Source organism: Tasmannia lanceolata, unplaced genomic scaffold (genome assembly GCF_043159265.1).
Source record: "Tasmannia lanceolata isolate RefF3 unplaced genomic scaffold, GAP_Taslan_0.1 ptg000026l, whole genome shotgun sequence".
Lineage (NCBI taxonomy): Eukaryota > Viridiplantae > Streptophyta > Magnoliopsida > Canellales > Winteraceae > Tasmannia > Tasmannia lanceolata.
The window spans coordinates 3,499,588-3,525,219 of NW_027518703.1; the positions used below are offsets into that span (position 1 = coordinate 3,499,588).

Genomic DNA, 25,632 nt, shown 5'->3' on the forward strand with positions numbered 1-25,632 from the left:
TCTTCATTTACACATAAGAAAGCTAAATGCAAGTGCGCTTGTCACACCTTTTTTAGCAGCGACCATGGATGGCTATATCTCCTCGCACGCTATAAAAAGATGCACTTTTGAATAAAGAGGTTGTTTCAACGTCAAGGGTATTTTGGTAAAATAACGAGTAGCGTGACAATGAACCGAGACAGGTCCAATGAATCTAAAGAGATTTGAACTTAATTAAACAGGAATTTGGCAGGTCGGCAGGATTCGTCGGATCTGATCCATATCCGATAAGTGTCAAAATCGTGTGGGACCTCCTTGGCTTACCTACAAACTTAATTGTAGGTAAAGCTTAATTAAGGGTTTAGGACCCACTATCATTATACTTGTAACCCGTCACGTGACTTAGATCATAGATGTTCAGAGATCTATTTTTATTTCAAGTTTTCAACTGCTGCGTTGTATTTCCCCATTATCTTCTTGGTCTTAACTCTTGACCCACTTCTTTTTTATTTAATACAATCTTGCTATTTTAAAAAATGAAAAGAATGTGTCACGTCAACTATGGACCCACATGTGGGCCGACAAATGAAATGGCCCACCAGACTATAAAACTCTTCAAGTTTAAAAAAAGAAACAAAATGCTTACAAGAAAGTCACTTTTAGGCTGCTTCCTAAAAGACATTTACTGGGCTGTAAGTCATGCCCTGCTTGATCATATCTCTTGATCTGAACCACAATCAAGCTGAGGACACCAAAAGCAATGTTCTTCATCTTCATTCCTATGCTGAGAAATTACATGGTGCACTCTAGTGCATGCACTTGCAACCCAAAAATACAGTGGGGCTCACATTATTTTGGTGACCAAACTGTTCATTTGTTGGGCCCTGGGATTGATAGGATGTGCCTATCCTTATCTTTTCCAAGGTTTAAAATGGACGGCACACTATAGAAACTTTCACAGATCGGAGGGTTAGGATGGTATTACGGAGAAGATATTTAGGGCACCCCCAATCTACATCAGGGCCCAACAGATGAATGCTTTCGATAACCCAAACAATGTGGGCCACACCACATTTTGGGCTGCAATTGCATGCGGGGCCCTCCACGCTATCAATCTTATCCCATTGCTCCCAAAAAAAATAAAATGCCTTTTACCGTTGATCCTAAAAGTCACTTTCTGCATATTCGTTATTTGGCTATTTGCCCCGTGCCAAATGTAGCAAAAATCCATGCAAAACGACCACACCTTTATCCGAAATCATTCAACCGTCATCTACAATTCTACATAACAAAAAAAAAAACAAAAAAAATTACCCCCAAATTTTCCGGACTGTTTTACTCTCCTCCGTCCGAATCGCGGGTTGAATTATTCTCCCTCCCAAACTCACCACCATTCTCTTCATTCTCATTTTCCCCCCGATATGTCGGATTTTCCACATTCAATCTCTCTCTCTCTCTCTCTACCCGGTCTCGATCGGAATGAGGGTTTCAGGAGTCTCTTTTGATCTCTCCTTACCCTAATTTCGCTCGATTCCAGGGTTTCTTAGGGTTTTTTTTCCCTTCATATCTGTATAATCGCCTCCAATTTTACTCTTAAAATGGATTCTCATTGATTTTTAATTTCACTTGAGATCTGATTTTCTTCAATGTCTATAAAAATCTGTTTTTTCTCAAAGAAAATGGCGTTCTTATAGCGATGTAGAGTTGAATGCTATTCCTTCAAAGAATTTGGCGTTGTTTAAGGTAAATTTTTGAGTTTTTCAACCTAATTTTTCGATTGTGGTAGAAAATTATATGTAAAATTAGGTTGGAATCGGAGATCGACGATGATTTATTAGAATCGAAGAAAATTTGGCGTTGTTTAAGGTAATTATTGGTGTTTTATAACTTAATTTTTCACCTGTGGAAGAATTACTTGTTTCGGCGATGAATTATGTGTGAAATTAGGTTAGAATTGGGGATTGGAGATGATTTATTTGTAAAATTAGGTTAGTTTCGGGGTTTGGTAAGAGATCCCGGTAGGAAAAATGGATATAGCTGCTCAGCTGAAGCGAGGGATCTCGCGACAGTTCTCGATGGGATCTATGAGGAGGAGTGGGAGGTTTAGTTTTGGTAGGCAGACGTCATTTGATCCGAGGCGGAATGCGTTTCGTTTCAGCTTTGGGAGGCAGTCTTCGCTTGATCCGAATCGACGGAGTCCGATCAAGGAGGAACTAACAGTGCCAGGGAATCTTGATTCGACGATGCAGCTTTTGTTTATGGCATCTAGAGGGGATGTGAAGGGGGTTGAGGATTTGCTTAAAGGGGGTATTGATGTTAATAGTATTGATTTGGATGGAAGGACTGCTTTGCATATTGCAGGTTGTGAGGGGCATGTGGATGTTGTGAAGTTGTTGCTGAGTCGGAAGGCGAATATTGATGCTCGAGATCGGTGGGGAAGCACGGTAAATTTGCTTTCATGGGTGTTTTATTTTTCAATTTGAGATTTGGTTTGGTGCTATGCATGCGATTTCATGTTCATGAAATAGCCCAGCTAGTTAAAGACTTAAAGTGAATGAATGAGTTCAAATTTTACTCATGTCCATGGAAATTCTCTTTCATTTTTTCTTTATTGTTATTGTTGTCATTGATATTACTACTACTACTACTATTATTTTCTTGAGTGAGCATTGATGAATTTATCAAAAAAAAAAAAGTTTTTATAAGCAAAAGGTAAAAGGTCTCTCAAAGGCTCTGCCCTGGTCAAAATTCATGGCTTTCATGTAGTGCAAAATCTTTAATGAATTGCAATCCATTCCAGTGTTGGCCAGTTTATCAAATCTAATCCTTGCCCAGGCACGGGAGTGTTAAATATGGCCCGCTTGATTAGAAGGAAAGATGTTTTCTGCTTCCTGAAATCTTGGAAGCATTTGCGAATTTGGGGCACTTCCAGTTCTGGGGAATGCCTTTTAATCGAAAATGATGCAATAGCATGGTTTGATTCTAGTCCATAATGCAAAACCATTGTCTTTTTGTCACCATTATCACGCCACCAGCCAGGTCCTTCATAAGTTAATGCTGCAATGCGTTCATTATTTGAGAAAATATTTCTTACCTCAGGACCTGAAGGTTCCTTTGTTACAACTTGGCCGAGGTATACATTTGCAGGTAGCACCTGGGCATGTTTTTTCTCCATTACTTGAGACTCACCTAGCTATCCAAGTATGCTATTGGGACATCAAACACGGTTGTTTCTGCCTGAAAATGTCGGAAAATGTGTAACGCACCCATTTTGAAGTGTTTAGGTCAATGAGGGATGGTTTTTAATTCGTTTTCTTTATTCCCTCCTCTGGAACAGGGTGGTCTAGTGGATGGTTTTTGTTGGATCATTTATTTGTGCTTTAATCGTTCCTTTTAGTTGGACACATTTTCCATTCCTGGGCAGGGCAAACTTGTCTTGACTACAAACAAAAAGTTCAGGTGTATTACACCATACCGTTATGATGGGCCTATGGTTAAAACATCGATAATCAGACAATGGAATGTATGCGGAATAATGCTGACCTATTTTTTTTATGTATCTTCAGCATGCTAAATATATTTGGTCCTTAGATATCGGAAACAGATTTTCCATTATATCGAATCGCTAAATTATTTGCTTCCGAACTCCGTACTGTGAATTGTAAACTTCTAGACAAATCAATGGGTTTTTTGCTTTACTTTTTCCTCCCTTCCTGATTCATGAGGTTTTGATCGAAAAATAAGAGTTCATTTTTGTTCAGAGCCTGAAATCAACACCACAGTAAAAATGTACTTTTAATCCACCACATACATGGGTTTTTTTGGCAGTCAGTACAAGTTGATGCTTCTCTAGCATCGACAAAGAGATGTAATCACTATTGTACACATGATTATATGGTTCCTTTTTTAACCTAAAGTTCTATTGGTCAATATGCTTGTCCCATGACAGGCCGCTGCTGATGCTAAATACTATGGAAATGTTGAAGTTTACAACATCTTGAAAGCTCGAGGGGCCAAAGTTCCGGTATGATTGCATCCATTTCTGATATTATAATGGAAACTTTACATAATTTTTGAAGGAAAAAACAGTTTATTGGAGTTAAGAAATCTATCCAACATATATTTTCAGAAAACGAGGAAGACTCCTATGGTTGTCTCAAATCCTCGAGAAGTTCCAGAGTACGAGCTTAATCCACTAGAACTTCAGCTACGCCGGGGTGATGGGATCTCAAAGGCATGCTCTTGTTTCCTTCTTTAAGAGTAATTTACTGTTTTTCTAAAACTTTCTTGTCACCCATTTATGTTTGTTTTATGGATGAGAGTTTTTCTTTCGATGGTAGGCTTGCGGTGGTAAATAAGATTCACGTCATGAAAGTAATGAAGTTATGTCAATGAAATTTGTATAGATTCAGCTAATGTTTTTTGATAGGCAAGCTGGGATCGAACCCCTGACCTCAGGGTGAAAGAACTAGTCTTTACCAACTGAGCTAGAGGCTCAACCCCGATTAGCTAATTATTTTCTCGCATGCATATTCATATTATTGACAAATCTCATTTAGCAAATGCACATTTAATGTATAACTTGTTAATAATAAAGGCAATTTGTAAGCACGGTTTTAAATTTCAGTTTCAGTTTCGGTTTCGGTCGTCACTGAAATGTCACATTTCAGTTTCAGTGGAAATCTTGTAAAATAACAGAAACACATGGAAACATATGCAAACAATGAACGTTTTTAATCTTGTAAAAACCATGTGCAAATGATGAAATTTGAAGGCGAAACTTTGGGAAATGCTAGAATAAGCACAAATACATACTTAGAAACCATCACATAAGTAACTAAACCATCAATAATGGCTTAATCGCATCATACACCTAGTGAAATGCGTTGTTGTGCATGTCTAGAATAGTAAAGTCAATAAAGAAGCACAATGTAAAGAAGTATAAGAAAGTACAATGACCAGTCTCCCTTCTAAGCTATGTCACAGATATCTCTGAGAAAATCAATTTCGCGAGAAATTCACGATGATTTGATTAAATGATAAAATACATTTTATCGCGAGAAGTTGAATTTCTTGTGATTTTATGGCTATTTTATTGCAAATTATCACAATAAATTGGGGAGTTGACTTTAAAAAATATCTTGAACTTCTCATTCACTCTAAAAATCTCTCAAAACATCCTAAAACTTTTGACCTAACCCTAATTCTGAATTAAAAATTGTATATATTTGATATTTGATATTTGTATATTATTTATTTTTACCGTTTTTCCAGGTATAAACCCGAAAAAAATAAAAAAAATTAAAATATACCGAGATTTCCCCTTGCTTAGAAATTCCCGAGAACGATATTTGTGACATAGCCTCTAAGGACCCCAACTCTATGTTAATACCGCATAGAGTTACGATGTATTATTAGTACCATGCCGATATGACATCACATGCATAAGATACAATTACTTTGCTATGAAGTTCAATGATGTTGCCTACCAAATATCATTCTCTACATTAATGAAATGAAATGCAAATAATAACATCTTTCCATTTTTTTGTCGTTCCGACCATTTCGGTTGAATTTTGGGAATTCGGTCAAAATTTCGGGGAAAAAATGACATAAAAGTAAATCATGTAAATTTCGTTTTGGTGGGGATGGAAATGGAAACATTTCTGTCATTTCAGGGAATTTCGGGGAAAGCCATACAATCTTTTCGACAATGAAGGAAAATAATTGACACTTCTAATGGTTGTAGAATATAGTTGGATGCGTTGCATGTTGGGCATATTGCCATACAATCTTTTCGACAATGAAGGAAACTAATTGACACTTCTAATGGTTGTAGGAAATATTTGAATGCGTTGCATGTTGGGCATCTTTTCGACAATGAAGGAAAATAATTGACACTTCTTGGGCATATTGCCATACAATCTTTTCGACAATGAAGGAAAATAATTGACACTTCTAATGGTTGTAGGAAATATTTGGATGCGTTGCATGTTGGGCATATTTCCTGTTAAATTTCTACTTTTTGATGGTGTTGCAATTTATTATCGAAACTCAAGTAATTGAAGCTCTAATAATAGATTGTGAAAGTAATGAATGGATTGTTCTTGACTCTTGACACTATCCTCCAGAATCTCTTGGTTATGTCCTTTAACTTTGGTGTTGAGAACAAGCTGTGGCATGTTGCTCCAACTGTAAAACCCAATTACTTGGGTTTTCATTTTTGTTAGTTCTTTCCTCTGTCAAACCGAGGAAGCATTATTCCTTTTAACCGTAGTGGTTTTCATTTTTGTTAGTGGTTACTCTTCTTTCGTCTGTCAAACTGAGGAAGCATTATTCCTTTTAACCATAGTGACAAATATCATCATCGGGAATTTCTTGTGAGATTTTCAAATTTTGTGGTTTTTCTCTGTATAAAATGTGAGAGATCTCTCAAAGAAAGAAAAAAGCTCAAGTAAAATAAAATAAAAATAGTGATAAATTAAAATTAAACATATTAATGTATATAATATGGAGGTATCTTGAACATATCAAGAATCATGGATGGTCCTAAAAAGTCTCTGTTTTTGTAATCTTGGACGGTCATAAAATATTTTTTGATCCAATCACCTTGTATCCTCTTTGCTTCGACCCTCTGGGTCTTGCTTTTTCTTCTTTTTTGAATAAATTCTCACCAGTTAAAAAAAGTCATTTTTATTTTTGAAAATATTTCCTTTTTCTGTAAATATCAGGAAATGATTTCATTGTTTTCTAAAATCTTGTGATTTTTTTGAATGATCTAAAATGTGTCAAATTATCAGCATTTAAAATCTCAGAACTATGCAACTAGACTTTTAACTTGCCAGCTATCACGTGAATCTTGAAATGTTGTAGGCAATCTTTTTATTTTTGTAAATGAAATATTGCTTTTAGTTTTGCAACTGTCCCCCTCCCCCCTCCCCTTTTTGTAATAACCAGAAAATTATTTATTTTTTATGAAATTTCGGGAAATTATTCGGTTATTTTTAAGATATCAGAGCAATGTCACTACGCTTTCAACTTTCCAGTAATTCGAATTTAGAACGAAATGGCAATTGATTCCATTGCTAGTTAATTAATTGCACAGGAGATGTACCATAACATTTAAATAATCATTCTACAGCTGTTATGATTATTGTTTTTCCTCTCTTTGGACGAAGAAAACTCAAAATTTTCATTCAGTGTCTTTAATGCATATTGATACCTTTAAGTTCTGAGCCGCTAAAAAACAATGCACAAAGTTTTGAAGGCTTTAGAATTGCTTCCACATTTTTTCACGTTCTTTACATTCAAAATTAACTTCTAACTGAAGTAATGACTATCTACAGATTTATAGTTCTTAATCTTGTATCTTTTTTGCAACTCAAGCTATGACAAATCCCGAAGAGATGGAATTATGTACTTAAATTTTGAAAGACATGATGAAAATATTCCATTAACGTTCCCAACGACTCTTCTAGACCCCCCCCGCACCCGCTTTGTGCTACCTATGATCTATACACACGCGCACTGTGCTCTTGTATTTGGGTGTTGCTTCGGTGACAATACTAGTACAATCTGATAATATTTGAGATTTTTCTTGGGATATTGTTAAGAACATTTAATGAATACATAAAGGGAATTTTAGGCAAACTTAAAATATTAGTATAAATAAAATTAAATAATTATGAAATATTGGGACTGTATCACAATTATCGTGAAAATATCAGGAAATATATGGGAAAAACCCTTTCTTTGGAAATACTGGAAAAACTCCCCCCCCCCCTCTCTCTCTCTCTAGCTGTGTCTGTCTGTCTGTCTCCCTCTTTTGAAAATATAATTAGAATATCGCTATATTTTCAAAATCTTTGAGGTCTTTGTCACCATGCTATGTGGCGTATGTTCTTCTTCTTATTTGTTGGTTGGTAATGGACGAATCCTTCTCTCCTTGGCAGGGCACATATCAAGTGGCTAAGTGGAATGGAACAAAAGTTGCTGTCAAAATACTTGACAAGGACAGCTATACAGATCCAGATAGCATGTATTACCTCATCTCATTCCTTCTTTCTCACAATTTGTTTCTTGAATAAAGGAAATATTGTGCATGCATCTAAGCTGTTTAATAGTCTTGGTTGTCAATTTTAGGTTACAGATGTTTTTAGCCCATGGTCTCAAGCTAAACTATTGTGTGATACATAATTTATTTTTTTGCTTAAGCATCTGAGCTGTTTTGGCTGTCAATATTAGGTTATTTATGTTTTTAAGTCCTTGGTGTCAAACCAAACTAATATGTGATGTATACCTTAATTTTTTGATTGCTGGTAGTGGATAGATATCTGTTCTAGGTGCTAAATATTTTTCTGCAACAAACACAGCGAAGGAAGTGAAACTGGGGTGTGTTTCATGTGTAGACCCTAATTTATAAGCTTATAATGACATGCTCAACGGGACTTAAAAATTTTGTGGCTTATTTTTTGCTATGCCTTAACTTTTTATTCTGTTTTGAAGGATGATGTTAAGTTTCCTTAGTTTAATCATATATATTTGAGCTGAATGATCTTCTTTTATTGAAAGAGGGTTATGGTACATAATATTCAAAGAGTAGGTACAGAATGGGGATTAAACCATTACATGTTTTGAAGCATTTTGAATTAAGACCCACTCTCTCGTAAGCTCACTATGCTTATTGTGAATTGGGAGTGGCATAATGAACTCTTCACCTATTATTTTTAGCTTTCCAAAGTTTTAAGAAATAAGATACATAAGAATAGCTAATTGGGTGAAACATGTTCTGCTCTGCATATGATTTGAAAAGAGCAGAACTGAAAACATTATTAACAGAAAAACACAAAATGACATTAATAATTTTTTATGGAGTGTTTTTCATCATGTAAATTAGACCAACAAATATAGTAGCATTTTACTTTGCTTGTCAAGGCTGTAATTTTAATATGACACAAATTGGTTACGACTTACGAGACTCCAATAGCGTAGCTGTAACATCACATATAATATTTGTTAAGATAGTTTGGTTTGATTTACATTATGTTTTTGGTGTAATCATTGCATTAAACACTTTTGTTATTTAAATTTGTACGATATGCACCATCATTGATGGCCCTAGTGGGAATAATTGTAATTAAGTGATCTATATATAAAGCTTATAGGTCATGGGGTTGGAGCTCAACCTCCACGAATTCTTCCTCTCTCTCTCTCTCTCTCTCTCTCTCTCTCTCATTTTTCTTCCTTTTAGTTCCTGTTATTCTTCTATACAATTTGAGTGACGATGTTTTATTACTAGATCAACAATATCAAAGCACCACATCACATGCATACTGAGGGTTGAAATGATTTAAAAAGGACTTTACTCAAAAGTTTTAGAATAAAAAGATAAAAGATATGTTGGAGTCAGAAATCACGACCTTCATACTAAACCATTCAAATTTTGGAGGTTTGATTTGAAAATCAAGTAGAGAAATTAGAGAAATGACAAAAGTTGTGATCATGTTCGCAAATATGGAGAAAGAGTTTTTGATTCTTTTCTCAAAATATATTAATAGAATAGCTAAAATACGCTCAAAATATATCTATATAACTATATAACTATGAGAAAACAGTTATTGCGCTTGAGCGCAGATAAGTTTATCTGCGCTTGAGTGCAGAAAACATGGTGGGCCCACATTTTTTGGGTGATTCTAAGCATTCATTTGAAAGGCCCCATCATGGATGGGGTGTGTACCAAAAATCAGGTCCATTGGATCATCCTAACCCTTCCATTTGTGGGGTGAAAAAATGGGCAGATTTGTGGACAAAGTATCTGTCCATCCCCCCGCCCAACAAATGGACCCCCTAAGATGATCCAATGGAGCTGATATTTGGTACACACCCCATCCATGATGGGGCCTTTCAAATGAATGCTTAGGATCACCCAAAAAATCTGGGCCACCCCTGTTTCCTGCACTCGAGCGCAGATAAGCTATCTGCGCTCGAGCGCAGGAACTGTTTTCTCTATAACTATATATATATATACGTGCGTATGTATTTATTTATGTATGTATGTATATGTGGGATTTGCTAGGGAATTTCACAGAAGGGCATTTCGTGGCTGGATGTTGCACGAGAGAGCAGCCACACAGGCTTACTTTTCAGCATATTTTTTATTATTCATTTAATTCATCTGAGGTGGTTGCTATCTCATGCAACAGCCACCCACAAAATGGCTTTCTGCGAAATTGCGTAGCAAATCCCATATATATATATATATATATATATATATATGTATGGGATATTTATGGTGGAGGTACACACACACACACACACACACACACACACACACACACACACATATATATATATATATATATATATATATATGTATGTATGTATAAACATTTTCAGCTTCTTTTCATCGAATTTAGATCCTTGAAATAGAACCAATTTTAAGATATTTTGCCCGCCAAATTGTTTTTAAGATACTTCAGACAAGATCTTTACCTCTTGCTCATAAATTCATATCATGGAAGCATCACATTCTCAATGCTGTTGAAATCTTCATAAAAAATTAGATTCCAAAGATATTCTTTAACTCCCTGTCAAAATTTGGTCTTCCTTGAAAATAAAAAAGGGCATATGTAGTACTTATCAATTTTGCAGACATATCTACGGGCAGAGATAAAATGGCTTCCTTTATCTTCACCATCAATGATGATTTCTGTTGTACTTATTCATATTCATTGAGGATTGGTCAGCTATCTCCAACCTTTATTACTGATTAATATTTTCAACCTTCATAAATTTCACTGATGAAAATAGCCATTTTATTACTGTTTCATGGCCTTGTATATGAAAATCATCTCTATGTAGTTTGTAGCTCAAAGTTGCTTCTAGCTGCTCATCATGTGGTGCTCTGGAATAGAAGGGGATTTTTTGATCATGTCAATCCTCATAGCGCTCTTAACATTCCACACGCTCCAGCCAACCAGTAATCCACTTAATTTTACGTTGGCACATCGGCTAGCATCGTGGGTTTGCTCCCCATAGACGCGAGTTCGAGTCGCCTCGAAGTTACCCGATGCACGTGGTTTATGGGTGATTGCGTGCATCCATAGGGATCAGTCCCGCCCTAAATGGGGTGGGCTTACCATATGTCATCAAAAAAAAAAAAAGTAATCCACTTAATTTTACGTTGGAAGTTGTGCACCTCTTCTTCCACTTGAGCTTTGCAATCCTCTAATTCCCTTGCAATTGATCTTTCCTTTTAGAGTCCATGGTAATCCAATATTGCATTTTTGAGGCTAGATTTAAAAACCAAGCAAAGAATTTAGAGAAAGCAAAAAAAGTAGTGACCACGACCACAAATATGGAGCAAGAGCTCCTCGTTCTTTAAAGTCCAAAACATAGAAAAGCTAAAATTCCCTCAAAAGATAATATACATAATCTGTACATAGACCATAAGCGCACTTATAATCTTAACCTCTTATTATCAGCTAATCCTTACCCGTTTTTATAAATCTAATGAACCCTTTTCTAAAGTCATAAATACTTCTTAGAAGCTAGAACAATTAAAAACCTAGCTGTTGCAATTTTTTTTGTCATTAATCACGTCATTGAATTTTCTAAAGTCATAAGTTATGCCTTTTGAAGGTCTGAATGTCCCTTCTTCATTCAACCTGATCTTCCAATGCACCATTAATGCATCGACCTTCTGAAATGAGAATTTCTTAATGCTTCACGGTATGCTATTCTGATGGCAGGACTTTGGGTTTTTTTCCCCTGATATTTTCATAAATAGTGGGCTTTGAGGAGTGAAGGATAAATATTTTTCAAACTAGGGATATGGATATTGTTAGACAAAGTAGGTATATAGTTTTTTTTGTTCCGATCTTTCTAGTTGAAATTGGTTTCCTTCCATAAGAACTATTTTCTCAGCTATGATATACACTGCTGGGAAGGTTTTCACGAGTGCTTCCTTTAGTACTCAGATTTTATGCATTCGTTATTTAGTGAACATTTCAAAGTTCTATAGCTCTCATTTCTCTAAATCCAAATCTTTATTTAATTATTTTTTCGGCTGTTTTTTCTGGAACAGAAATGCTTTCAAACATGAGCTGACTTTGTTAGAAAAGGTTCGGCATCCTAATGTGGTTCAATTTGTGGGAGCTGTTACCCAAAATATACCCATGATGATTGTGTCAGAGTACCATCTGAAAGTAAGCTTTTTTCATCTTTAAAATCTGGATATTGTGATAATGTACTGTCCCAAAAACCTGCTGGGAGAAGTCCACTTTTCTACCTTTCTCTTTGTATCAGTCAATATATTGTCAACAGAAATTTTGTTCCTTATAAAATCTTTATCAATGATTAGTGTCCTGTGCAATATCCTTATGTATGATTTATTTTTCAATTTTTGATAGAAATAGTGCATCAACTGGATATGATTTTAATTAGACCTTTTAACTGTAACCCGAAAACTTTAAATTAAATATTCACATACTTTTCATGAATTTCAGGGTGATCTGAGAAGCTACCTTCAAAAGAAAGGACGTCTTCAACCCTCTAAAGCCCTAAGGTTCTCCCTTGATATTGCCAGGCATGTTCTCCCTTGCTTCAAGGAACTAAACCGCAAATTCTGTCGGCTTTCAACTCTTTTTGGTTCTGGAACACTCTTTTGTGTTGTTTATTATATGAGTTTGTTTTCTATTAGCCTATCTGTTCCCATTTACCTTTTCTAGGTTGAAAGTTGATAGTTTATTGGAGTGCTTTCTATGTCTCTCCCTTGTTTGCCTCTACTAAATCCATATTTCTGAGTGGTCCTCATCAGGAATGATTATTGACATTCCTTCATGTCAAACTGTTTCCATGACAATTGGCCCATGGACAAGGATCAGCTATATTATGTGTCACTTGTAGGATTTGTGCACGTTCATGGATTTAGAATACTGATATAATTATTCTGTTGAATAATTGTGTTTTAATATAATTATTTAATGGCAAGTAATATGGTGCTATCCTAAGCCGATCTAGAAGAGGACAGTTAATTGTACCTCTTTCCAAACAAATTATGTATATGATTTTTGAGATTGTAGAGATTATTCAAAATTGTATAATTATATTTTTACGTAGTGATAAACTGGTGCCACTTACTGGGATAGGTAGAGGCCTTAGTTGCTCAGATATGCTTCCTGGCTAACTGGTTGTTTATTTATGCTTGATACAAGTCAGATGCTAACAATCGGCGGAACAAATTAGAAAATTGTCCCTTTCTTCCACTTAGTCGTTTTCTTTTGGCATTAGATGATTTCTGTGGAAATTCATCTACCCCCATAAATATTTTTGGAGTTATAGGTTTCTTGCATTATATTTTGTAACTTTGTTGTTCCATGTGTAATGTTTTGTAACTCCACATTGAGTCAGTTTTTGTCACTGAACAGAAAATGCATTATAATTTTCATTTTTGTACAATATTTCTTCCTCTTAAATTTTTTCTTGATATTCTTAGAACTTCTGAACGCACCCTTGGCACTAATTTGTCTTGATATTCTGATTCTGATTAGAATTGTTACTGAATACTGATCATGATTTACCCTTTTATGTGGCTGTGCTTATGCTGAGTTATTGTATTGAGATTATGTGTGTGTGTGTGTGTTTATATTGACTTTTTTTTGAGTCAGTGTATGTCATCATAATTGGTTTCATTATATCTATCCTCTATCTAGGTGGCTTGCATGGTTTTAAATTTCGGCTGAAACGAAACGAAATGACCGAAATATTTCGATTTCGGCTGCCACCGAAATGAAATCCACTTGGATTCAGAAAATTACAAGATTTAGCCTGAAATTTTGGTCGAAATATCCGAAACATGTAAATTTTCATATATATAAAAAAAGTAAAGTTTCTGACATTTCGACAGAACCGTGACAAAAATCAACTCCACTTGCAGAAAAGATAAGAACAGTATTGAGATTACTTTGAGATATTTCTAAAAAAAAACCAGCAAAAAATAAAAATAAAAACCAGTGGGGAAGAATCTTACTTGGATTTTGGCCGTGATTTCTTACTGAAATGTTTACATGATTTTACCAGATTTCAGCTGAAATTTCGTAACAAACCGAAATGTTCCCGTTTCGCTTATGACCAAAACCGAAATTTAAAACATTGCTGGTTTGTTACATGAAGTTGCACATGACTTCTGTATTGTTGGGGTACTTGTCGTATCCGGATTAGAGGTAAAACCTGCTGGAGAATTCATTAGTCATCATTAATAATATTTAATTCCTTGTGTCATTAATATATAACTGATGTGACTCCCATACTTTTGGTTAATCCATACTTTTGGTTAATGTGAAGAGAATTCTCCCTGAAATATTGCCACTCCGGTTCTTCAATAGTTTTTCATGTTATCATAGCAACTCTCTTTTAGGGTTTCAAATGTCGGTTTCGGTATATATGGACTTCCTCACAGAAGTGCAAGTACTTCTTTGAAGTTTATGGAAGTTGATGGAAATCTTGTAAAAATCATGGAAGTTTATAGAAGTGTATGGAAACAATGAAAATTTAAGATAGAACCTCAAGAAATGCTAGAATATGTACAGATACATACATAGAAACTATCACATACGCAAGACAACCATCCATAATGGTTTAACAAGATAAAAAACCTAGCATCATGAGTGTCAACAAGATTAAACACCTAGTATCATGAGTTGTCGCTTATGTCTGGTGCATCAAGGTTCATTTTAAACATAGATATTTCACATATTTTGAAAGTTGATGATCATGCAATTTTTTTAGTTTTTTAACTTATCTTGTTAAGGAAATGACATTAATATTTCCTGAATACAAGGGCTTTTTTTGGTTATTTGGGTGCACCGCAAGGAATCAAACTTCGAACTTCAGCCCGGACTTAGACTTTGGTTTGGACTTCGGTCCCATCGGAAGTCGACACATGTCGATAGTACTTCAAACTATGTTTTCTTCAAAATCTTAATCTCTTCTTCTCCACTCAAATGGTAGGTCGCGGAGCCTCCCCTTCGTAGTCTAGTCTCTCTCTCTCTCTCTCTCTCCATTGAAAGCTCTAAACCTTTCCCTATTCCATTTGAAACTCTCAAAACCAAATTTTCTACTTATTTCCACTTGAAAACTCTTCTCTCTCTTGCTCTCTTTATTTCTTTTATTCCTTTTCAATCTAAAAAGACCAAAAATCTCCCAGGAATGCTGAGTTCTTGGATGCTGTGCTAGAAAAAAGTCATGTAGCAGAATGCATTGATGACGATGACCATGATATTGCATTTCCATCTGATGTAGCAACAAACAGGGGATGGAGCATGGAATGGACATGGGAGTCCATGGCTTCTGAGCATGACAGGATATAGATGGGGACGCTTAACTTCTCCGTATCAAAATTTGGCCCGTCCATACACAAGGCGGGTGAGGGTAGTTTGTGGGGAGGTAGCGGTAGTTCGAGGCTAGGTTGGGGGAGGATGTGAGGAAATACGAGGCAGCCACAAGCCACAGGCAGAGCCGGCATTGACATGTGGGGGAAGTCTAAGAGAGCCCACTCTTCCAATGTTCCTGACGGTATACATAGGGGGAAAACAGAAGAAACTTATAGGTATGAGAGAATGTGAGGGAGATGTTGGGTAGGCATTTACGAAGTACCTCTTCTTCAACGACATTGCAGCCCTTCTTTCCACAAAACATTCCATCTGTCTTTATCCAGGGAGATTGTAAATTGCGCAAGCTCTGCCCCTTTCTGCTGTTGTTCTTATATCGGCGCTGCTTGTATATACCCTATTCTTCTTTCCACAAAATATTCCATTTTATTAAAAAAAGAAGAAAATTTGTCAGAATTATCATTGTGTGCTTGCATCCTAGTCTCACCCTATCATAGAAACTCTCCATATATTATAGATTGTGATGTCTTAAAATGGCTAATAGTTTGGCTGTTTTTTATACAGGGGCATGAATTATCTTCATGAGTGCAAACCGGACCCAATTATTCATTGTGATTTAAAGCCAAAGTAAGATGACCAAATGCAGGAGTACTTTTTTTAATGATGAAATTGTATTAAAAGAGAAGTGCAAGAGTACTTTTGATAGATTAAGCAGTTACTAGTTGCATTTAATTTTTACTCATTGGGGTGGTGTACGGGTCTTTACTATTTGAAGTTTTGGTAAGGTGCCAGAAATATTTTGCTGGACAGTGGAGACCAGTTGAAGATAGCAGGGTTTGGTTTGATAAGTCTGTCCAAAATATCACCAGACAAGGCCAAAGTTGCACAAGGAGGAAATATTGATCGTTCAAGTAAGTTAACTTATTTTATTGTGTACTTGTTACCTTGGAAAATTTTCTTCTCAACTTAAAAAGAATTTTTCTGTTTATGCTGAAACCTTAATTCAGCATCTGGTTGATATTATACACACCAACTTTGATCATGTTGTTGAAGGTTCATAATTTAGGTTTTCTGGATTGTTAGTTTCCCATTTGTTTTTTTTTTTTTTTTGGTTTTATGAAATTGTGTTTTATGATTGTAAAAATAAAATGTTGCGGGATTAAATTAGATGAAGAAAAGGTCAGTTATCACCCAACAAAATGGTATTTGTTCAGCCAAGAAAGTAAACATGCACATACATATCTTTATGCACGTAAGGAGAAATGTAGTTTGAGGGAATTTTATTATAGATTTCATTTCTATTGTTAATTCTGTCCACACCATTATTATTATTATTCTTTTGAATAGCAGCAGATATCATTGATCAGCACAGCGATTACAAGAGAAAGAGCATTATCGAGATGGTAAGGTCAAATAATATATAAACCGGACACTACACAAACATAAGCAGCTAATGCTAAAACAGAAAAAGCTGTTAAACCGATGTGGCCTTCCTACGCAAGCATATGATCTCTAATGATTAGATTATGACAGGACACTCCTATATTTGCTAACCTATCAGCCTTTGCATTGGTATCTTTTTTCAAATGAAAAAAGTGAATACAAAGACCCTTTAATCTTTTTAATACCTTTTCAAATACTTCCACTACCTTCCATGGGTGTCCCACTCGCTCCCTACACCATCTAATTACATTTAGAGAATCACCTTCTACATATAAATTCTCACTCAAGAAGAGAATCAGAAATATAACTCCTGCTTAATAACCAAAAATTCCATCTTGATGGAATCTCTTTCTCCCACTGGACCGACACAGTGAGTCTGACCTCACCATTTCCACTCCCTCCCACCGGAACTGAAAAGAAACTCATCCACATGAGTGGAAAAATGTTACCGAAACATGTTATCCTGCAGGCCAATACTATTTATGTGCTAAAGAAGATTCAATCACGTACGAATATGAACTCCAAAGTATCTTTTTAAGTGAATGATAAGAATGCTCGAACTTCCCAAGTGACCAAAGAAAAGTTTTTTAACCACAATAACCAATACCCGAATAAAGGGGCATCTTGTGCTTTCAGGTTGCTGAGCATTTGAGTTTGAACCATCAGCAAATAAATCTACTATGAATCCTGACTTGGATGCTTATCTATGCATCTATTTAGGACTTTAGGTTGACTGTGGATCCCTGTCTTAGGTCTTATTGAATTCTTTACATTTACATTTTGAAAATTTTGAGTGAGTGATAATGCTGGAATCAAATTAAATCTACTATGAATCCTGAAATTCAGTAAAAGTTATTAATTGTTTTTGCCTGTTACCATTGATAAACTTCTTTCAGGTATAGACTTGCCATTGATATTTGTAATTCTATCCATTATTTAAGGTTTTGATACAATCATTGTACCTGGAAATGATCGTTTCTTATTCATGCTAGGTCTATACTTGGCACCGGAGGTCTACAAAGATGAAATATTTGACCGAAGTGTTGATGCATTCTCCTTTGGTCTCATTGTTTATGAGGTATTGTTTCATTTTCTCTTCTTTAGCGTGTTCAGTTCCTGTATTTCGTTGCTTGATAATGATATAGTTCTTGCCTTAAAATCAAATATTTGACCATACATTTCTACCTACCAAAAATATTTGGAAAAAACCAAAAATAAGTAAATGGATGTGGGCCATGTGGCTTTACCTTGTTTAGCTAAAATTAACATGGAACTAGATCAGCTTGGTAGTTATCTTAGTACTCAAATATTTAACTACCAAAAATAAATTAAGTATTTGATGAACTATCCATCTTCCTCGGCTTACTTGATAGAGTTTACATCCCCTATTAACAGTCCTTGGATTATGCAAATTAATTAATTTTTATATTGTATAAGCATTTTTGTGTTTTTTTAAATATAATGACAAATATTCAGGCTTTTTCTTGTGATATGGTTTGGCTTAAAAGGGTGTCATTAAAAAGAGATTTATTTTTAGCTGCTATCCTCAAAGATGATAATGCCGTTATGAATCTCAGTAGTCCTATCGATGAAATTAGCTCATGCAATTTTGCAGCTTATGATTCTAAATAAAAGTAATAAAGTTCTGCCCAATTTTCTTCAGGGTTTGGAATTTCTTATAATTTTTGGATAGGAAATTAAGGGGTCAATTAACCTAATGGTAAAATCCTTCCTTTAGGGTTGTTTGGATGCATGGAAAGTTCTTTCCATGGAGAATGAATTTTCCAGCATTTATTAAACCCATTTTCAATGGAAAATCTATTGCAAAATAAAAAAAATGTTTACGTTTTAAAGGAAAATTGCAAAGCTACTAGACCTCGGGAATTTTTTTCCATCAAATATTATTTTACATGAATTTTTCCCCATACTATATCCAAACAACATTTCCTATAGTAAAGCCTGGATAGGGCTCTGTGGAACCCTAGTTCCCAATCACCACAAAAAAATGGTGGCGAGTGTTATAAGAGCATATGATGTAATGTCTATGCCCGTAAGTGCAATCCCAGTTAAGCTAGAGTTGTACTCATGCCTATTTTTTGGGATGAGAGAGAAAATGGGTCAAAAGCAACCCGCATATGGATTTAAGGGGATGTTTCCACCTAGAATCTGATGCTATCTCCACGCCAATTTTTTTTTCTTTGAAATGATTCTCCACCCAAAATTCGAAAATCTATTTTAATTAGGCCCTAAGAAGTAGAATGGGCTTTACTGATTTGAGTTTAATTTTGTACGGTGCACATGCGGCTCAAAAAATATTTCAAGATCCACATGAATGGATGATACAAGTCATTCAATTTTTTGACACCTGACAGTAGATAGGCCCTGTCCCAATAAGGGGCAATAGGATAACCAAGACCGGTTGATTATGTCTGAAGAATAGTGAAGTTACACATATGTTTCTGTTGTATCTTTGGTATGAGGAGCTTGATTCAACTAGTCAAACCGAGCTTTTGGGGCTTTTGCTTCATCCCATAAATGGATTTCTTCAGCCTGCATGCTTATGCGACACAGTTCACATACTTTTCCTCCTTTTTGTATCCATGCAAAATACTTTTTTCATAGGGGTGCAAGTGCAACTCAAGGCGAATTTTGGGAATTTGGGTTGAGCTTTTACCTTTGATCGGGTCGGGTTCAGGTTGATTCCAATTCATTTTTTAGCAAAAGCTCAACCCAACCTGACCCAAGTTACACCCCTAATTTTTCAGGTCCATCTGGTTAAGCATCCATCCAAATATATTAGCTATGGCCAAAATCATTCTCAGTGTAGTTTACTTGACTACGGGACATACTGTTTCCCCTTAGTCATGACCAGATTTCTGGGTATACCCCTTTGCCACTAGTCTAGCCTTGTCTCTATGCATAGTTTCATCATGCTAGTGCTTTATATTATATACCCATTATTACTCAACAAGATTCTTGTCATGGGGACCAGCCACAATGTCCCAAGTGGAATTTTATGTAGTGCAATTACCTTTTCCTGCATTGCATCAACCCACTTCTCATTTTTTCACAACCTACAAAGGAAGATGCTGCAACTGGTGGCATACCAACCTGAATGTTCAAATCTTGCTTTGTGTTTAGGCTAATGTGTGTAGTTCTTTTCATAGGGTTGCATGATACTCGTGGTTCGAAACACTACATAATGAGAGGAAGTGAGAATGGGACATACGATTGATGTCATGGTAGCTGTACAACCCCACACCCCCCCCTCCCTCTCTCAAAAAATAAAATAAAATAAAGAAAAATCTCATGGCCTATGTTAGAGGGATCATAAAAATTAAGCTAATGAAATTAACATGATTTAGGATTATAATATTACTAGTGGATAATAAGTAACATCTTTTACCTGTTGCTCATCATTGCTATAAGATGCACGTGATAGCCTTGGGAGAGAACTTTTGTCGACTCATGGTAGAGACATGCACCTAGCATAAACAACTCCATGATCTGTGAGCATTAGTTGACAAAAGAGTACTTGGATCTGTAGCTACAACACTGGGGAACTTAGTTATTGTTAACTTACCAAGTTCTCCAAAAGCTTAAGCTGTTGGAGAAAGGCGTTATTTATCTTTTATACTTTTAACACTCCCCCGCACGTGTGGCCCACTTGGCAAACACGTGGCACATGTGGTCCCACTTTGGGTTTGACCATTCCATGTGGAATTTTGCTATCTGGGAGGTTTGAACTCAGGACCTTTGCTCTGATACCATGTTAACTTACCAAGTTCTCCAAAAGCTTAAGCTGTTGGAGAAAGGCGTTATTTATCTTTTATACTTTTAACAGTTATCAATTCCGTTCCGGATTCCGGAACGGAATGCCTATATTTTCCGTTCCGGTCCGTTCCTGTCATTCCGGCCGGAATGGGCGAAACCCCCTATTCCGGCCGGAATGGGCGAAACCCCCTATTCCGGCCGGAATGGGGTTGGAAAGTTGGAAAAAATTTAAAAAATTAAAAAAAAATCCAAAAAATTACAGAAATGCCCTTATGGCTATTGGGGAGTGTATTTTACATATTTACCCTTGTTTTATGACCGTGGGGGTGCTATTTGGAGGGCTATTTTCGTCTTTTTGCAAAAAATTCAAAAAAATTTCATAAAATTCCAAAAAATTCCCCTCGCCGGAGTGGAACAAAAATTCCAAAAAATTCACCATACCCACTGGATTTTTTTTTCATATTTTTAACTATTTTTTTTAAAAAAAATTCCCCTCACCGGAGCGGAACGATAAGTTTCGAACGGAACGAAAAGTTTCGAACGAAACGCCGAACGAAACGGCCGAAACACCGAAACGTTCCGTTCCAGTAGCGAAAACGGAGCGGCGACCGGAACGGAATTTATAACTAAGCTGGGGAACGTAGAATGTTACAACATGAGTAGCGGTGTGCAACACCTCTGTCCATAGATGTGGTGGAGCTCTCAAGTGGAACACCATAGATACACCACCCTGAATAATATGTAGACGCTTTCTCTTTGCAACTTCATTAGTTGATAGCGTGAGGGTAGAAGAACTACAGGCATATGTGGGGTTTGGCCTGTAGCTCAACGGTTGAGGCTTTGTTTCTCAACCTTGAGGTCTCAGGTTCAATCCCAGCTTACAGATTAAAAAAAAAAAAAAAAAAACTACTGGCATATGTCATGGGATTGATGCAACTCTCTGATTCCTTGGAGGTGTATTATACATCATATTCATGGAATACTATTCACGTTGCCACCCCCATCGCTTCTTATTCATGTTGCATGGATTTTTCTGAAAGGGCGAATTAATCGTATCGGACACATGTTGGATTCCAATACTTCAATATTCGGTGCGGTACTTCTTGATCTCTTTTATTTACTTTTTTTCGACATACCATTACGAAAACTTCACTTACCACATGTTTTGAGTTTTATCAGTAAGTTATTTATGTAGAAGTATGACATTATATTTTGTAGAACTATGACATTATATTTTGATGTTTGCCAAATCCAACATTCAATATCCGTGTTAGATTCTGATACGGATATTGATGCTACATAGCTTCTAAGGTGTTTTTTATGACATAGGGTATCCCCACCTCAATTTTTAGGGTGGGACTATTCCCTATGGATACGCGCAATAACCTATAAACCATGCGCATCGGGTAAGCATTGGGGATTCGAACTCTTGCACTGGGGAGCATACCCATGACTTTAAGCCAAAGAGCCACACCCTGCTTAATGTGAGTGCTTAAGTGTTTAGTGACTAAGGTATGAAAACAAGAGAAGGGAGGACATTAGAATTATATTTGAGAAAAAAGATACATGTGAATCGAGTATCTTCAAAAGTAACATGGAATTGCGGGCTGGATAAAGAAGCAGTGCCCCACACATTGGAATGAATTAACTCAAAAGGAAAAGCACTCATTTGTTTGAATGATGGAAAAGACAATTCATGACGCTTCCCGCATCGACAACCATGTAGACGTTTCTTCTTTGGAGCTTTATTACATATAGAAATAGAACACTGTAAAACTAAAGACTGTAGGACGTGATCATTCGTCTGTGCTATGTGATTGTGCCAAATTGAAGAGGATAGAGATGCTAATGAGGAGCGGACTTTGACGCTTGACTTGGAAGTAGACCTCGAAACCTGGGGTTAAGACAATAAATAAAGTTTGCCTCAACGAAGTCCTTTACCGAGGATATTCACCGAACGCAAATCTTTCATAAATAAAGACGGAGTAATGAAAAAATAGCATTGAAATTGTGAAGCAAAGAAAGCTTAATCTAAATGCTAGGAACCACATAAACTTAGGGAAAATAAATTAACCAAAAGAAAATGAAATGGAGGCAGAACATACATGTGCGGTGGGTAAAGATGACCCATCACAACCTGGAACGCGGTTCGTTTCGGTACGCAGTACGGGAATGGGTACGGGGGATGATGGTAGCCCGGTACGCGGTACGATGAGCGTAGGCTAAGTTGGTTCACTATTTGGGGTCACGGGTCGGTTTGGAGCGCTAATCCATCGCTCTGGTACCCTCTCTCTCTCTATATAATTTCATATATTTTTACAAGAATATCATGCCATAGTCTATACCATAGCAAAACGTGATTTGCCAAAAAAAGGGATTCCAAAGATTCGAGTTTAATACCGTACTGGTTCAAAAAAACGTAGTAAAAAAAACGGAAACACAAGAAAATGAGTTTAGAATTTTGTCATTTACAAAGTATGGTGGGGGTAAAATTGGAAAGTTGGCCCAAAAAAACGTGTTTAAAATGTTTAAAACGCATTTTAAACATGTTTAAAACGTTGTGTGTAAAAAAACAGAGTTTTATTCGTTGTGAAAATTTTAAACGGCACACCAATAAAACGTGTTTTTTTTTTTTTTTTTCAAAAAAACAGAGTTTAAAACGGAGTTTTGCTAACTAGGTCCATACTACATTTATTTAATATACAAAATTTAAAATCTCATTTATGCCATTCATATCTACTCAAAATGAAAATTCCAGTTCCAATCCAATCCATAATATATAAAATTTGAAGATCTTCAAATATCACTAAATTAAGTACCAACATATATTGCTTTCTCAATCTTAAATGAAAGCAAACAAAAAAATAACTACCCAGTTCTGAAATAAAAATATAAAAATATGATCAAACTAATAAACTTTTGTGCAGCTGTCTTTTCCTAGTCCACCGAAGTGTTCCCTCTTGCAAAGCTGGATATGCGAGTTTGTTGTAGTCCCGGTCAACGAATTGGTGGCCTGCTTGAACTCAGAGGAGCGGGCATTGTGCTAGAAGCCGGCATTGAAGCACGCAGGGATGGTGTTTCGTCATATTTTTCTCTAAAATCGTCTGAAGCTTCTATGTAGTCGGTCTCTTTACCTCTTCTCTGTTTTTTTTCTTTTTTTTTTTTGCCTCCAATGAGGTATGATTAGATTAAAGCTGGTAGGGAGACTTGTTTTTTTGTTCTCTTTCTTCTTTGTCCCTCTCTCTATGCATCTCTCTCTTTCCCACGGGTCGCCATTTTTTGCGATCCGGGTAAAAAACGACACACGTTTGGGGTCATGGACCCCGGATCGCGGGTTGGAGGGTGCGAGGGCGATCCGGTAACATTGATTCGGGAATTGCCAAAGCAAGGAACTAATATGGACAAGATACCTGAATAATCTAACATATGGTGTGCAGAACCCATATCTAGCACCCAAGAGGCCTTAGAGGGCGTAGAAAGGGAGAGACCCCCTCATATGGTGGGTGAGAGTCATCGGTGATTTCCATTTGGTAATGGGTATACAAACCATGGTAGCAGTCTGTGGCTGTGTGGGTCGTGTGTCCCACAAGTTTGGCATCTTGAAGCGTATTGCGGTGTACGATAAGATGAAGTGGAGGATAAAACATGAAGATATGACAAACTATGTTGCTGATACGTGTTCGTGGGAGGGTGACCTTGGACCTGTCCAGGTCATGGGAAAGTGTTGTAAGACGCTTGGCCATGTGGCTAATTTGGGCAGTACCCTTGTTGTGTCTGATTGAAGACATACGCTTGCTGTTGATTGGCGAAGTAGCCTCGACCATGTCCATGTTGACAGCCCTTACCATGTCCATGTCCACAAGGATCAATGACGTAGATTGTATCAAGCGGATCTTATGATGAAGAAGTAGTGTGGGAGCCTTCATGGAGCCCTTTGTGGCAGATATATGACCTTCATGTTGGAGAAGAAGCACACACGATTCAACAGTCGAGTAATTCTGATCTTGTAAGGATCTAGGTGTTAGACGTGAAATAATCATCTCTCAACGTAGTGAGTGTGTAGTAGACTTTATCTTGGTCATCCAAGGGGAATGGTTGCAAATTTGTCAAGTAGACCTTTGGTTTTTTTATTTTTCGAGAAACGGGGAGATGAAGAGACTGCCCTTACAATATGAAGTGCTGGCCAAAGTTCTTGAGATGAGGACATGTCTAGTACTTGAGCAAGGACTTCAACCACACATTGATGAGCTGATCCCTGGTCAACCATCTTCATATTCTGGATTCTAGGGGTGCAAGTTTAGCCTTGAGCCGCCCTGAGCCCGAACAGGGTCAGGGCTGGATTTTCCAACCCTGAGGGCGGGTCAGGGTTCATTTTTTTAGACCCTGACTCAGGTCTGGTCGGGTTCTGGGTTAATGCCTCGGGTACCCTGACCCGGCCCGACCCTAAGTTTTCTATTATAGAATTGAACCATATGTGCATGTTTCTTTTGCTAATGTTTTCTATTATCTTGGATTGATGTTTCTTTAGATTATTATTATTAATTGTCTCTGTTGCCCGTCATGTTGTTGAATTCATATTGTCTTATTTTGTTCCCTTTCTCTGTTTATTGATCATTTTGTTCTATATGATAAGTGGTTGCTTTATTTTTGGCACTCTTAACAGGTATTTGCACTAGGGTCAATTAGGGCCGGCCCGGCCCTGCCCAATCAGGGCCAACTAGGGCGGGCCAGAGCCAGCATTGAGCCCTGTAGGGCGGGCAATGGGTTGAGGTTTTTCGGCCCTGACTCAGGGTCAGGGCGGGTCAGGGCCGAGATAATGGGATCCAGGGTTGGGCTAGGGTTTTGGAAAACCCGACCCAACCCGACCCTGTTGCAGCCCTACTGGATTCTTTTCCCATAAATTAGCCTTTTCTTTTCCCATTGTAGAGTCACCTCCCTCTCTTTTAACGTCGTCAACAGGAGCAGAAAGATACCATTCACGTGATCAAGTATTCCTTGGGTACGTGCAATAGGTTTTAATCAGCCTCCTCCATTAAATAACTTTATA

At 36.8% G+C, this 25,632-nt stretch overlaps 1 protein-coding gene across 2 annotated transcripts in view; it reads left to right on the forward strand.

Moving 5' to 3' along the window:
- The first annotated feature begins 1,204 nt into the window (after positions 1–1,204).
- Positions 1,205–25,632, forward strand: part of LOC143858848 (integrin-linked protein kinase 1-like) — a 38,668-nt gene continuing 14,240 nt past the window's right edge. The window contains exons 1-9 of one of the 2 annotated variants that reach the window (XM_077369559.1): positions 1,205–2,423; positions 3,929–4,003; positions 4,109–4,213; positions 7,932–8,017; positions 12,065–12,185; positions 12,486–12,565; positions 15,933–15,995; positions 16,161–16,279; positions 17,804–17,889. In XM_077369559.1, the coding sequence (XP_077225674.1) occupies positions 2,007–2,423; positions 3,929–4,003; positions 4,109–4,213; positions 7,932–8,017; positions 12,065–12,185; positions 12,486–12,565; positions 15,933–15,995; positions 16,161–16,279; positions 17,804–17,889 (1,152 nt within the window). In that variant the 5' untranslated portion in view covers positions 1,205–2,006. The remainder of the gene's footprint in view (positions 2,424–3,928; positions 4,004–4,108; positions 4,214–7,931; positions 8,018–12,064; positions 12,186–12,485; positions 12,566–15,932; positions 15,996–16,160; positions 16,280–17,803; positions 17,890–25,632) is intronic. The other variant, XM_077369558.1, reaches the window with a different exon arrangement.